Raw genomic sequence first — 15019 nt, 5'->3', positions numbered from 1 at the left:
CAAAGGAGTGCAAGTAAGAACTATGCCTCAGGGGGCCCCAAAAGAGGCTGACAGGGCAGAACAATTTTACTTTGCCTTTTAAAGGCTTTAGAAGGGGATCAAATATATATTGTCTGGAAACTTCCGTTTTTCTATGTACATGTTTAAAGACTAATTCTTTTTAGAATGCCACTAAAAATGAATGAAAAGGCTGAGAATCACTGTTCTACACACACTTACGAGATTTTAAAATTTGGCTTTGGCAGTACTGATGTTTGAATCAGGGCCTCACATTTGTTAGGCAAGCACTCTACCACCTGAAAAACACGTACAGCAACAAATGCAGCTAATGTGTCTTTTGCTAGTTTCTTTTGCTAGTTTTTTGACTGCACAAGGGTTTGTACTCAGGGTGCAAGATTGCTGAGCTTGGATGCTCAACTGGTACTTTACCACTTTAGCTATTTTGGAGTTGGAGCCGTCAAGACTTTTTCTGCCTAGCGTGGCTTCAAACCACCATCCTCCTTATGTCAGCCTCCTCAGTGGCTAAGATGACAAGTGTGTGCCACTGGTGTCTGGCTATACATGAGTTTTCTTAGGACACATGAAATATGATTTGGTTTGGAAAATTTCAAAATGCTCTGACTTTCTTTTGTTCTACTTTCTCTACCCTCTAATGCATGACAGTTGTTTTTTTTTAATTTTATTTTTTTTGTGAATATACTGTACAGAGGGGTTACAATTACATGGGCAGGATAATGCATACATTTCTTATCAAGCATTGCAGCCTCCTCCTTTATTTACCCTTCACATCCCTTCCCAGCCTCCCCCCCCCCCCTCCAACGTTGTAAAGCTCGTTTTGGACATGACAACTTGTACTTCTCTAATGCATGACAGTTGTAACCAAAGTGCTTTTTAACATTTCCTACCACACAGTCAGTCTCCATTGGCTTTTCTCCGATCCAAATGAAGTTCAAACCTCCTACCTTAATTTCCAAGAACCTCCAACAACAGTGCAACATGTCCTCCAATACTCTTCTTCCATTGCTCTCTCTCCCATATATTTTTAAAGCTCCTTGCTTTGATCCACACATTCCTACCTGAGCTTTCAGGTCATAATTTTGGACACAGCTGATGCTCCACTTGACCTCCTATTACAAGTCATGAACTGGACACTGGCTAGACATTATTTTACTACTCCACCTCTCTACTTCCTCATGTTTTTCCTTATTCTATTACAAAAGGCTTTTGACATACAATCTTTAAATTGAAAGCAATCTAACCCATCTTGCTGCAAAATGACTAGTTCAGGTAAATGGCCTATTAGCCTATTAGTAGAAACCTTACAACAGTGGATTTATGGGAGAAAAGTCTGGAAAGTGGAAGAAAATTAAAGACCAAAATAGTGACTGACCCTTTAAGACAGGAAGGGAATAAACTCCTCTTAGTGGCAAGTCTCCCAAAACAATAAATATGAAGCCAAGGTCACTTATTCAAATGAGTTCCTACAGTGTAATGCTATTGGAAGTATGAAGAAAGCCTACATCATCTTTGCCATTCATAGATGGAAGGAATAAGCTGGTGCTCTGGAGAAGTGGAATTGAGGGAACTTCCATTGCTAAACACCAAATACTATCTCAGTTAATGCAGTCATCTTACTAACTAACTCTACAAGAAAGGAATCTGTATGCCAAAGCTCAAGGATCTCAGAGATGCTGGGTACCTTTTCTCCACAAAACCTTGAGCAACCTTTTCATCAGTCCACACCTTCTGGGAAATTCTGGGTCTGCTCAGTCTATTGCAAATAGTGCTTCTCTAGGGCTGAACATGGATGACATCATCCTCTAACAATGCTACAGTGCTTTCTATGAAAATTCTTTACTCCTAGCAAAGTCCACAAAGCTTGACTCACCTCTGTCCCACTTCAAAGTCTTTAGCATCAAACACTTTAGGGTTTACAAATGAACTAAAAGAGGACATTTAATGACAATGATTGTAGTTTACAAAATTATTACAACTATTAGCTCAGAAACCTTGAACACTGCCTATAAAGAAAGCAATAAAGATTTTAAAAAGTAATAAACCTGGATAAAAGGTGCTTGTTTATACACAGAGCAAATACTTTGTAAAGATCCTTGAGATATCTATTAATCAGTGTAAAAAAAAACGCAGAGAGCTATATTATACCGTGGTAATCTATATTACACCCATATCTTTATGAGAGATCCTGAGGCTTCTGGGTAGTAACAAATGCAGACCAGAAACCCAAGACACTGGTCAAAGGGAACATACTTCAGACACATTGGGGAGACTAGCATCACTTTAAATTTTATATGTGGTCTCAAAGCTGAAGGGTTTCCTGTAACTGATGAACCAGATACTGTCTGGGTGAATGGTGTGTTTACTGATCCTTTTCATAATGAATTTTAGTAATACTCTCATCTCTTGCATTACTGACAATTAAACTGATGAAACTGCCATTAGCATCATTCTTGGAAAAGACATATGGTGGGAAGAAAACACTTTCATGCAAAAAATTTTAACCTAAAAGTGAAAACAACAACAACAACAACAAAAAAAAGGAACCATGTTGTTGTTATATCTAATCTTGTAAAAAAAAAAATCCTTCTATGCTGCAAGGGTGTTTTTGGTGTTGTTTAACTTTGAGACAGGGTTTCATTTGATGGTAGTTTGTTCTCCAAACTTTTGATCCTCCCACCTGTGTGTGCTCCACATTATCTATCCAATATATATTAAAAAAGACCCTTTCCACTGGGCCCTGGTAGCTCATGCCTGTAATCCCAGCTACTCAGGAGGCTGAGATCTGAGGATATAGTTTGAAACCAGCGTAAGCAAGAGAATCCATGACATTCTTATCTACAATTAACTACCAAAAAGCCTGAAGTGCAGCTGTGGTTCAAGTGATGCTAGCCTTAGGCAAAAAGCTCAGGGACAGCACCTAGGCTCTGAGTTCAAACCCCAGGATGGGCACACATAGAAGATCCCTTTCAAGTGTGAGGGCAGAGCCTCACATCTGTAATCCCAGCCACTCAATAGGCAGAGATCAGGATTTGAGGTCAGCCTAGGAAAAACATCAAGATCCCAATCTTAACCTGGGTATCATCAGCCACCAGCTCAGCCAGTATGTTGATGTCTCAGCTACATAAGACACAGTTAAGTAGAGAGATCTCAGTCCAGCCTAGGGCAAACAAACAAAACCCAGCCTGAAAAATGCTTGGGGGTGTGGTTCAAGTAGTAGAGTATTTGTCCAGCAAACACAAGGCTCTGAGTTCAAACCTCAGTAGTACCCCAAAAGAAAAAGAGGGGGAAAAAAAACCCTTTATGTTCAAGTCAATTGAGACTAATTCTGGAGCTACAAAATTATCAGGTTATTAATTCATTCTACCCGCCTATGTTTGATGACTCAGCTTTAAAAGAAATCTCAAGAAATCTCAGAGGAAAAAAAAAGTGGAAAATATTAGTGGAAAATATTCCACTAATAATTTATATGGAAATACAAATAATCCCGTATTTACTCAATGAAAAACTGAAGTGTGGAAATATATTCCAAGGAAGGAAGTTTAATAGAAAAGATTTCACATACTTAATGAAGTCAAATTATATCTTCGTTAAGCCAAGACAAAGCAAGCTAGTAAACTAAGAAAACTAGTAAAAGTGATGAAGACTCAAGTGTTCTGCCTCTCTGTACTCCACCTTTCACAAACAATTCTTATGGAGAAAGACATGGACTTGTTATCAAGAGAAGTGGTTAGACTTCAGCTGACAAATGTTTAGTGAAGGCCTATAACCTGCCCAATACTGATTTCTAGCCCTGGAGACAGAGAAAGCAATGGACAAACTGCCTCTCTGGCAAAGCTTTCCCAGAATTGAAAATGTACCCACTTAGCCTTTCTGGATCCTGACTTCATCTGAAAAAATAGGGCTAGGTGTGTTACAAACTTTTTTTGTTGTTGTTGTTGTTCTCCTGATTCCCTCTCAGGACTCTATCTACAATTTCCTTGGAAAAAACAAATGTTTTAAAAATATTTTCTAAAGTATGTTACAAAAGGGAAAAACTCCAACTCTGCAGAGAAGATTTGGGTATTGAGATGAGTGGAGTTCCCCAGTGGACACCAACTGGACATCCTCTAAACGAATTCAACTCCCACTCCAGCAATTCCTGCTCCACCGTGCTGAAGTTGGAGCCAGGTCCCACAAGCAAAGGCCTCCATCCCAGGAGACAGCCCCCACTTTAGAGAAATACATCTATCAGTTCACTATCAAAGAGAGAAATACATCTATCAGTTCACTATCAAAGATATTATAAAGTACAGAGAGGAGGGGCTTTGGCTGTAACTCAGGGGTAGAATGCTTGCCTGGCATAACTGAGATATGGGTTCACTCCCTAATACCACAAAAATAACTAAACAAATAGAGATAGGTAAGTAAAAAAAAGAAAGGATACAAAGAATTGCCAGTGGAGGAGATTGACAAAATAAGGAATGGGAGGAGGGAGTAAGCTGCCTGCACCTCCCCCTTTTCAGCAACCCAGAAGATCATCAAATCTTATTGTTCAAATTTTTTTAGATTGTAATCCTCACCTGGCCTGGCCCAGCCCAACACAGAGACACAGAGACACACAGAGACACACAGACACAGAGACACACACAGACACACACACACACACAGAGTCTCTTTCTCAGAGGTTAATGGTAAAGACCAAACTTTCTAATGTTTTCGTCTTTCTGGTGACCAATCCCATCCCAAATCAATCTAGGGGCCCACCCTAAGTCACTTCCTTAGGTGTGACCCAGATGGTCCTACAATTAACAAGACAAACTGCTAAGTGGGGCACCAGTGGCTCAGGCCTGTAATCCTAGCTACTCTGTGATCTGAGGATCACGGTTCAAAACCAGCCTGGGCAGAAAAGTCTGTGAGACTCTTATCTCCAATAAACCACTAGAAAACTGGAAGTGGCGCTGTGGCTCAAGTGGTAGAGTACTCGCCTTGAGCTGAAGAGCGCAGGGATAGTGCCCAAACCCAGAGTTCAAGCCCCATGACCGGCAAAAACAAACAAACAAACAAAAAGATAAACTGCTGTCACCCAGGTAATTCTGAAAGTTTTAGAAGCTCTAAAAACCAGCACAGGGCTGGGAAGGTGGCTCAATGGTAGAGTGCTTGCCTTGTATGCATGAGGCCTTGGGTTCAATTCTTCAGCACCACATAAGCAGAAAAAGCCAGAAGTGGCTCAAGTGGTGGAGCCCTAGCCTTGAGTTGAAGATCTCAGGGTCAGTGCCCAGACCCAGAGTTCAGGCTCCATGATTAGCCAAACAAAAAACAACAACAAAAACAAAAACAGCACAAAAATCAACTGTATTTCATGTTCTGTCTTCCATGGTGTTTTGTACTCTTTATTTGGCCTATTCCATGTCTGGAATTCCAGAAATAGCAAAAAAGCAAAGTGGTTAATGGAAGATCATAGAATAAATTAGAAACCCAATAGCTACCTGATTTTTATGATTTTTCTTTCTGAAATTAGGAAACAAAGCAAAAATAGATTTAATCTTGTTGCTTCTCTACTTAAACTAATCCCTTCCACAACTGCAAATGTGACCCTAGTTCTTTATTTCCAAATTCCTGAGCATGGCATTTTAAGGCCTTTCTGCATCCTGGCTGCCCTGAAACCACTGAGCTCCCAGCACCATGCTTTTCTCTGCCACTCCTACCTTTGCTTTCAGTTTTCTGAATATTTCACTCCCAGACTTTTGTTCCTGCTGTACCTTCTTTGTACAGGCAGCCAGCCACTCCCTCCTACCCCTACCTGTTAAAATCCTCTCCAACCCAGCCCAAGCCAACTTGCAATGTCACCAAAATACAGGTCATGTTAAAAGAGGGTTTTGTCTAATCTACTATCCGAACCTTGGTTGCCAGGCAACAGATGTTGAAATGACTGTTGCAACTTCAAAGAAAAGGAATGATTATAAACAGTGGAAATCAAGCATCTTTTATGCTTGGAATCAAAACACTGATTTGTTCTTACAAATTTATCATCCTGGCATCTCTGAGGAGCCACAAAAGTTATAAGGCTAAAATAAACATTTGCCAGGGACTGGGAAGGTGGCTCAGTGGTAGAGTGCTTGCCTTGCATGCATGAAGCCCTGGGTTCAATTCCTCAGCACCACATAAGCAGAAAAACCCAGAAGTGGCACTGTGGCTCAAGTGGTAGAGCGCTAGCCTTGAGCTGAAGAGTTGAGGGACAGCGCCCAGGCCCAGAGTTCAGGCCCCAAAACCGATCCAAAATTAAAAAAATAACATTTGCCACTTTGAAAAACTGTCAGCCAAGCCAGGCACTGGATGAACATGAACTCAGGAGGCTGAGATCTGAGGATCGTGGTTTGAAGCTAGCCGGGGCAGAAAAGTCCATGAGACACTTATCTCCAATAAACCACTCAAAAAAGCTGGAAGTGTGCTGTAGCACACAAGGATTTGTTAAAACAAAATGTAACCAAGAATTTATATTAAGATTATAAAAATAAAAACTACTCTCATATTTTTACTTATCTTTAGGACAAGTGTAAAACACTAGCAACACTGTTCACATTCAAACCCCTTTATTCTAAGACTGTTGGAAATGAAGTATGTAATATTGACAAAGGACTATGAAAAGACTCCACCTCTGATTCTCTGCATGCATGACGAATTTCATGTTTGAAAGGCACCGGCTGTAGAACTGAGGATTAGCTGGTTAATCAGACTAGCGTCAACCAAGTTTTGATTAACAAATTAGGCAAGGCAGGCTGAATGATCAATTCCACGTTTTCACAAGCATCAGGTGCAAAACAGACGTGATTAAAGTCTAGTTAAATTTGGACTAACAAATCAGATAAAACAGGTCAATCATTTGGAAAGTAGTTCTGTTTGCTTACCAACACGGAACAAAAGTGCCTTCTAAATCCAATTCATTAACTTTCGAAGGTTTTCATCCGACAGTACCATCAAGCCGCTAAAGAGATCTCCCCTCCCCCATCCTATGAGCAACCCAGCACTCCAAATCTCCACAGGCCAGCTGTCCTGAAGATGATACTCCTGCATAGAATATTAGTATGAAATCGGTTTTCACGTCGCAGTGGCCCATGCTGGAAGTAAGGCCTAGCCTCCAAGCAGGTGACAACCAACTGTGGTACTTTTTTTCAATTTCTCAAGGTGGATCTAGACAAAGGAGTGGCAGGAGGGCGAGAATCCCACCCCCCCCCCCATCTCAAGGTGGAAGTGCCCTGGGATCCGTGTGACACGGGCTCCCTTTCGGAGCCCCGATGGCCTGGGAAGGCCTGGCCCCTTACACAGGGCCAACCAGCCAGCCACTCTGGCACGATTTTCTATTTCTGAGAGTGGAACTGGGAAAGAAGGGGGGGGGGAATCACAGCCCCCCCGTTATCTCCAGGTGTTGGTTTTGGATCCGTTTGACCCCTGGCTCCCTTTTCAAAACCCACGGCCAGCAAACTCCAGATGCAGCAGCCACACAGAACCCGGCAGAGCGGCGAGGACGGAGCTTGAGAGGGCGGAACTGGGTCAGGGTTCCACGGGTGACGCTCGGGGGGGGGGGGGGGGGAAAGCACTATTTACACCCCTTTACCTACCAAAAGGAAAAAGAGACAACAAAAAGCCGCCAACACCGGAGTACAACCTGAAGTTAGTCCTGCCGGGCGGGCGGGCCGGCCGGCCGCACGCTGGCTGGGCCTCGAACCCTCAGAATCCACAGCCCAAACCCGCGAGGGTTCCCGGCCGGCCCGGGAAGGCGGGAGGCCGCCACACCAGACCGCACACGCACGCGCGCCGTGGCTGCGGCCCGGCTCCCCGCGGGTCGGGTGGACCCGGCCCTCCCGGCCTAGGGGTCGCTCGGGGCAACTCGTCGGCCCGCGCCCCGGACGGACGTCACGCTCCCACCGTACGTGGGCTCCCATTTCCTCCGTCCCCGGCCTCCGGTTTGGGGGAGGGGGGCTCCCACCTTCCTTTCTATAACTAGCTCGGTCCCGGCTTTCCCACACCCGGGGCGCCCCCTCCCCCGCGCGCCCCTCCCGGCCCCCCCACGGCATCAGCGCCCCGCGTGGCCCCTCGCGGCCCCCGTACCGCGACCCCACCACGGCCCCCCGGGGCCGCGCCGCCCCGCCCCCAGCCCCGGCCGCGGCCCCGACCCGGCCCCGCCGCGCAGGCCGCCCGGCCCGCACTAGGCCCCGCGCCGCGCCCGGCCCCAGCCCGGCCTCACCGTTCTGCTGCGGCGGTGCCGGGCCCGCGGGCGTGGCGGCTCCGGAAGCGGCGGCGGCGGCTCCTGCGAACTTCGGCGGCATGCGAGCGCTGGCGGCCGGGTGAGGGGAGCCGGCGGAGGCCGACATGACGGCGTCGCGGGCGGCGGCAGCGGCGGCGGCGGCGGCTCGGCCCGGGGAGGTGGGCGGAGGGAGGAAGGGAGCGAGGGCGGGGCCCGGCGGCCGGAGGAAGGGGAAGGAACGCGTCCGCGTCACCCCGGGAGCCGCCCGGGCTGCAGCCGCCCTGGGCCACGCTCGGTGTTTCCGCGGCCACCAGAGGACCCCCCCCCCCCTTCCCCCCGCGCCCTCCTCCGTGCGCGGGACCCCGGCCCGGGGCTGGTGCGCGCGCGCGCCACCGCCGCCCCGCAGCGCCCCCTGCAGGCCGGAGCCCGACAGCGCCGACCCCGGACGGCCGGGCGGGTCGCGGGCCCGCGCCGGAATCCCCGCCTCCGCCCGGGCTCCGGCAGGCCGCAGGGCCCGGGGGACGCGGGAGGCCGGTGCGAAGCGGGCAGAGTGAGATCCAGAGCCCCGGACCGCATCAGACTAAGAATCCCCTGGACCCGCCACCCCTGCGCCCATGTGTGTGCCGGGCTGGGGGCTCGAACTCGGGGCCTGGACGCTGTATCTGAGCTTTTTTTGGCCCAAGGCTAGTAGTTCTCAACCGCTGGAGCCACAGCTCCTGCTTTGGGGTGGCTAATTGGAGACTTTGCCGTCTGGGATTCGAACCACGATCCTCAAGATCTCAGTCTTGGGGAATCTTCAGATGTCAGCTTTCTTCCAGTCCGGAGCCACTGGTGTTTGGTTTTGGTTTGTTGTTGTTGTTGTTGTTGTTTTGACCTTTTAACCTATTGTTACTGATTTTATCTCTCTCCTTACCTGCAAAGGGAATATGGCCGTCGAGCTTTTTATGTCTGTTGGTAATGTATCCTCGCTCGCAACACATCTGTGTGAGAGACACAAGACTCTCACGAAGAATCGGATGCTTCCCAACTTTTCCTCCAGCGACTTCATTTGCTAGGAAACAGAAAAGCAAAAATGAAGTAAGAAAAGGCTAGGAGACATCTTTTTCTTTTTTCTTTTCTTGAGGGTTGGTTCGTCCTGTTGGTATTTGGAAGGAGCTGTGGCATCCAAAAGTTGTCAGCTCTCTGTATTTAAGTGAACTGGGCCCTCCCCCTCTGCTAACGGGAAAGCCTCTAAGACTACATTGCCCAAGCCATTTTGGCATTTGTGAACTTTGGGTAGGCAGACATCGTTCTACGCCAGAAATGGAATTGCTTAGATCCAGATTGGGGTCTAGCAAGGTATTTTTCCAGTATTGTTTATCAGCCTTATTTTCTGCAAGACCATGCAAAGTACCAAGTATATTACAGTCCTAAAAGAATGCAAAGCCTTTCTTTAGTTGTTGCCATGAATTAACAAGGCTAGTTGATTTACTTTGGGGGGGGGGAGGGTGGTCGGTTGTGGGGCTTGAACTCAGGGCCTGCAAGCTGTCCCTGAGCTCTTCTGCTCAAAGCTAGCACTTTATCTCTTTGAACCACAGCACCACTTCCGGTTTTCTGATGGTTAATTGGAGATGAGAGTCTCAGGACTCTGCTGCCCTGGCTGGCTTTGAACTGAGATCCTCAGATCTCAGGCTCCTGAGTGGCTAGGATTACAGGCATGTGAGCCTCCAACACCCAGCAACTGGTTTCTTTGCTTTAATGTATCAAACAACAGATCGAATTTTGTAGTTGGATTTGTACTTTGGGGTTCTAGGATTTATAACTACACTATGTTCCAGACACATGTTTTTCATGGCATTTGCAGCTTCTCCACAGCTTGCTCCACACAGGGCAAAAGAACACACTCTACTTCACCAAGGAGATTACACAGTTGCAAATTCCAGCACTTCCCAGGAGTCCTTTGAGCTGGAATTAAGGGCTGCCATTGTGTGGATAAGGTAATTGCTGGACAATTGGCTTTAAATGTGTCCTCCGTTTAAGAAACATTTAAATGAGGAGGATTGGGATCCCATATTTCCATAGATTTATTCTATCATCCTTAACACTTTAGCTGCTACCAGTTGTCCAGTAATTCATTATAGTATTCTAGCATGTTTGTGACAATGTTTAGGACATGCTATACAAAACAACATATACCATAATGAGTATTTGAAGCTGAAGGAATTTGAGAATGGCACATATACTCTGGCCTTCCCTGATACGTCTCCTAAGAACTGCATGTGAGGGTGCCCTCCCCCACCTTCAGGACAGAAGCACCCTCAGCCCTGAAGATATGAATGCTCAGAGGCGTCTCAGTGAACAAGCCTCCAGCTTGCTTTATCCACACACATTTTCCTGTGACTCTCTATTGTTCATCGGTTTAAAAATCATTCAAATCTTTCCTACAAGTCTTCGTTTCCTTCTGAAGCCCCCAATGTCATGTAAAATGGGCAGGGGATATGTTTCGTTAGTCTAACTTTTGTTAGACTTTTCCCAGCTGTGAACCTAGAAGAGCAGAAGGAAAAGATACTTTCCTTTTCCTACAGGTGGAAGAATCTTTTGCATGAGGGGCTCTATCATCTTTCTGAAAATATGTCATTGCACTGCATTCCTGAAAGTTTCCACACTTCAGTGAGAGCAGGAAAGGAAATGGTGGAGGAATACTTACTGGATACTAAGCACTGCAGTGGTCATTTGGTTTATTACTATTATTTATTGTTACTATTGTATACAGAATAATGCAAATATAAATGTATAGACTGCAAATTATTTTTTTTTTTTTTGGGTGAGGCCTGAACTCTGGGCCTGGGCGCTGTCCCTCAGCTCTTCAGCTCAAGGCTAGTACTCTACCACTTGAGCCACAGCGCCACTTCCGGCTTTTTTTTTCTGCTTATGTGGTGCTGAGGAATCGAACCCAGGGCCTCATGCATGCAAGGCAAGTGCTCTACCACTGAGCCACCTTCCCAGCCCCTGAAAATTTTTTTTTTTTTTTTTTTTTTTTTTTGTCCAGTCGTGGGGCCTGAACTCTGGGCCTGGGCACTGTCCCTCAGCTCTTCAGCTCAAGGCTAGTACTCTACCACTTGAGCCACAGCGCCACTTCCGGCTTTTTTTTTCTGCTTATGTGGTGCTGAGGAATCGAACCCAGGGCCTCATGCATGCAAGGCAAGTGCTCTACCACTGAGCCACCTTCCCAGCCCCTGAAAATTTTTTTTTTTTTTTTTTTGTCCAGTCGTGGGGCCTGAACTCTGGGCCTGGGCACTGTCCCTCAGCTCTTCAGCTCAAGGCTAGTACTCTACCACTTGAGCCACAGCGCCACTTCCGGCTTTCTTTTTTCTGCTTATGTGGTGCTGAGGAATCGAACCCAGGGCCTCATGCATGCAAGGCAAGTGCTCTACCACTGAGCCACCTTCCCAGCCCCTGAAAATTATTTTTATTCTCATAATCTGTCTGCCATATTTCTCTAATCCCCATCTTTCTGGTTAGTAAATGAAGACTTCCAGAGCTCAAATAATCTTAGTTAAAAATCATGTACCTCTAGTGAGCAGAACCAGAGATCAAACTCAAGTCTATTTAGCTCCAGTACCTTTGTTCTGTTCATTACAACTGCATTGGGTTAATCTAGGTTGCTACTCATGAAGCTGTCCAAATTGTAGTATCCTATTTTGCCTGTCAGACTCTTTTTCAGTTTTGCATATTTAGGCTGTGTTCCAGTGTTCTTTAGAATGGTAGCTCTCAAAGGGTTTGAAATGCAAATTGTGCCCAACCTCAAACTACTGAGTCAGAACCCTAGCACAGGGGCTCAACAAGCCTCTGTGATGATTCAACCTGGACTGGATTGAGAAGTGCCTAGGAAGTAGTAAAGCGCATCTATGGGTGTGTCTGTGATGTCGGGACTAGAGATGAGGACAGGAGGGCTCTCTCCTGATGGATCTGTAATCCATTAGTGGATCTGAACTTTGAGTAGGCTATTTGGAGGTGACAGAAGTCTGGAAGGAAGTGTCAAAGTGAATGAAGTAGGTCACTAGGGCAGGGTTTTGAAGGATGCAGCGTGGATCTGGCCGCTTCCTATTCCTCATTTTGCTTTCAGGCTGCCCTAAGGTGAGCAGCTTTCCTCCATCACACCCTTCCTCCATGATGTGCCGCTTTCCCGAGCCTGCCTAAAAGCAATGGAATTGAGAAGCATGGATGGAAACCCATGAAACCCTGAGCTCAAATAGATTCCTGTTGCTGTGATATTTTGTTACAGTGACTAACACATTCTCCAAATAGCCCTGAGATGCAGGAACATTTTGAAAACGTGCTGCTTTTGAATAGCAAAGTTAAACTGAACTGGTTCGTTCATCTTTATTTAGTGAGATGATGGTGGTGTTTGTGTGTGTGTGTGTGTTTTATATTAAAGAACTTCTCTCCAATCTTCTGCAAACTTTTACAAGTGATATTTTGTACATTGGTGATTACAGATCCACAAATGCCAAATGTGATTGTTTGGGGCAGTTTCTGGTACTTGGTATACTTGTTGCAGATGCTAAGGCCAAGAGAATACTCTGTTCCATGGAAGGAATGCTATACCATAAGCCCACAGCTGCCACAAATGAAGAAAGGATATTTCTGACATGTCACTATTTATCATCCTTAGCTTTGGCCTCATTCTGTGTAGCAGAAGTAGGACACTTGAGCACCTACCTCCCCTGTCCAGTTCTTTCTCAGTTTTAGTCCATTCTCCCCCACAATTTTTCTATTCTCTAGTCTTAAAATCACATTTGACCTCTGTAGAACACCCTTTCACTTACATGTTCCCCTCCCAATTAAAAAAAAGTTTTAGTTAGGATTTATTTAATGATTTGTTTATGTGGTACCAAGGAATTGAACCCAGGGTCTCATGCATTTTATGCAAGCACTCTTCCACTAAGCCACATTCTCACTCTGATTTCTCCTTCTTTATCTGAACTACTTACAAATCTATTGCATTTTTATTAGGTCATGATATAACGATGAATAAATGTATGCAGAATCTTATGTGTGTTCTTACTGAATTTATTTGTGTTTATTGACTTCTCCAAACTTGCTGACATTATCTTTTTTACATTATCTTTTCTTGTGACCCTTTTCTCACTTCTTGTGAATACCTGTTGCTTCTTTCTGTTCTAGCATTCTAGTTGGAGCTCTAGCACTCTTTTAATCCTCAGTGAAAAGAAGTAACTTCACTGCCCTTCCTGTTTCTTCTCTTCATTATTTGGGTGATGTCATTTAACCATTATTTATATCTCACCTGTCTAAGACACAACTTTAGCTTCTGAAAGAAAACAAAAGAATGGAATTGTGAGGCAAATAATTGCCCCAGAGTCAAACTCTGCACCAGTGTGCATGCACTATGGAGAAATTCTCACATAGAACACTTGATTGTTATTTTTGACATGCTGTAGTTTCTGTAGATATCCATGCTGCAGTATAGCAGAAACAAGGGATGATGAGCAGGGGAAGGAAATGCTGTACTTGGAGGTAAGTTGACAACAGCAGCCACTATTTATTGGCAGAGTAAGTACAGGGAAGACAAGAATATTAGGGAGTAGAAGAGTTCAAACTTCATAGGTGTCTGATGCAATTAGTGAATTTGAGCAACCCTACATATTCCACTGGGAAAATGAGAATCACAGCCCATGGGCTATGCCATCTAAGAATTTATAAGCTGAGATTCTGAAGGGTCTGGGTAGAAGGAACCATCACTTATTGAACACCTGCCACATAACTTGATAGCTTCTTTAGGATATACCAATCAATCAGTTTATCTACTATTTTATTTTATGTATCTCCAGACCAAAACACACTCAGAGCCTTCAACCTCTCAATTACAAAGAAGAAATATGCTCTGCCTTATTTTTCAGGGAGGTTATATGTAGGCCATTTCTAGAACCTTCTAGAAATTTCTTTAAAAAAAAAAAAAAAACTTACGGTCCTCTTTCCTCAGCCTCCTCAATAGCTAGGACTACACCTGGCTTTATGATCTATCAATCATGTTCTATCAACCAAAATCTGCCGTATTATCTCATTTAACCCTGACAACCTCTTTAAAGGCCCAAGCTGCAATACATGGCTGGAGTGGGGGGGGGGGTGTGGTGGTGGAGTGGGTAGGACTTCAATATATCAGTTTGTGAGGGACACAAATGTCCCATAATAAATAGCCTTTTCTTCAGCTCTCTTCTTACTTTCAAATGGGTTGTCTAACATGTATTTATTATTCAGTATTAATGAAAAAAAATTTTTTTTTGGGTCCAGTCGTGGGGCCTGAACTCTGGGCCTGGGCGCTGTCCCTCAGCTCTTCAGCTCAAGGCTAGTGCTCTACCACTTGAGCCACAGCACCACTTCTGGCTTTTTTCTTTTTGCTTATGTGGTGCTGAGGAATCGAACCCAGGGCAAGGACTCTACCACTGAGCCACCTTCCCAGCCCCATGCTCTTGATTTTCTAGCTGTTTGACCTCAAAGGGTTGGGCCATGCTGACTAGGATTACCAAGAGCGATCTCCCCTGCCACCTGCTGGAAATAGACAGAATTGAGCTACTATTTCCACCAGAAAGTATATTTATTGTCTTTATGCAACCATGTAAGCTAAACAATCCTAAGAAACAATGCTTTCTGCTATTACAGAGGGTTTGATTATTTTTCCTTCGTATTAGTTGAAAGAATCAAACTACAGACACACTGAAACAGCACTTTCTTCGGGAAAATGCCCAATTAAAAAAGTTATCCTGAGTGCATTGGTATACT

The 15019-nt window shown here is 45.2% G+C and overlaps 1 protein-coding gene across 4 annotated transcripts in view; it reads right to left on the bottom strand.

Annotated features, from left to right (window-relative positions):
- Positions 1-8465, bottom strand: part of Sec24b (SEC24 homolog B, COPII coat complex component) — a 70840-nt gene extending 62375 nt beyond the window's left edge. For all 4 annotated transcript variants that reach the window (XM_070022442.1, XM_070022443.1, XM_070022444.1 and 1 more), the window contains exon 1: positions 8240-8465. In XM_070022442.1, the coding sequence (XP_069878543.1) occupies positions 8240-8366 (127 nt within the window). In that variant the 5' untranslated portion in view covers positions 8367-8465. The remainder of the gene's footprint in view (positions 1-8239) is intronic.
- Between the last annotated feature and the right edge of the window lie 6554 nt (positions 8466-15019).

Source organism: Dipodomys merriami, unplaced genomic scaffold (genome assembly GCF_024711535.1).
Source record: "Dipodomys merriami isolate MVZ:Mamm:240054 unplaced genomic scaffold, mDipMer1.0.p SCAF_15, whole genome shotgun sequence".
Lineage (NCBI taxonomy): Eukaryota > Metazoa > Chordata > Mammalia > Rodentia > Heteromyidae > Dipodomys > Dipodomys merriami.
This window is presented reverse-complemented; position numbering and strand designations above follow the sequence as displayed.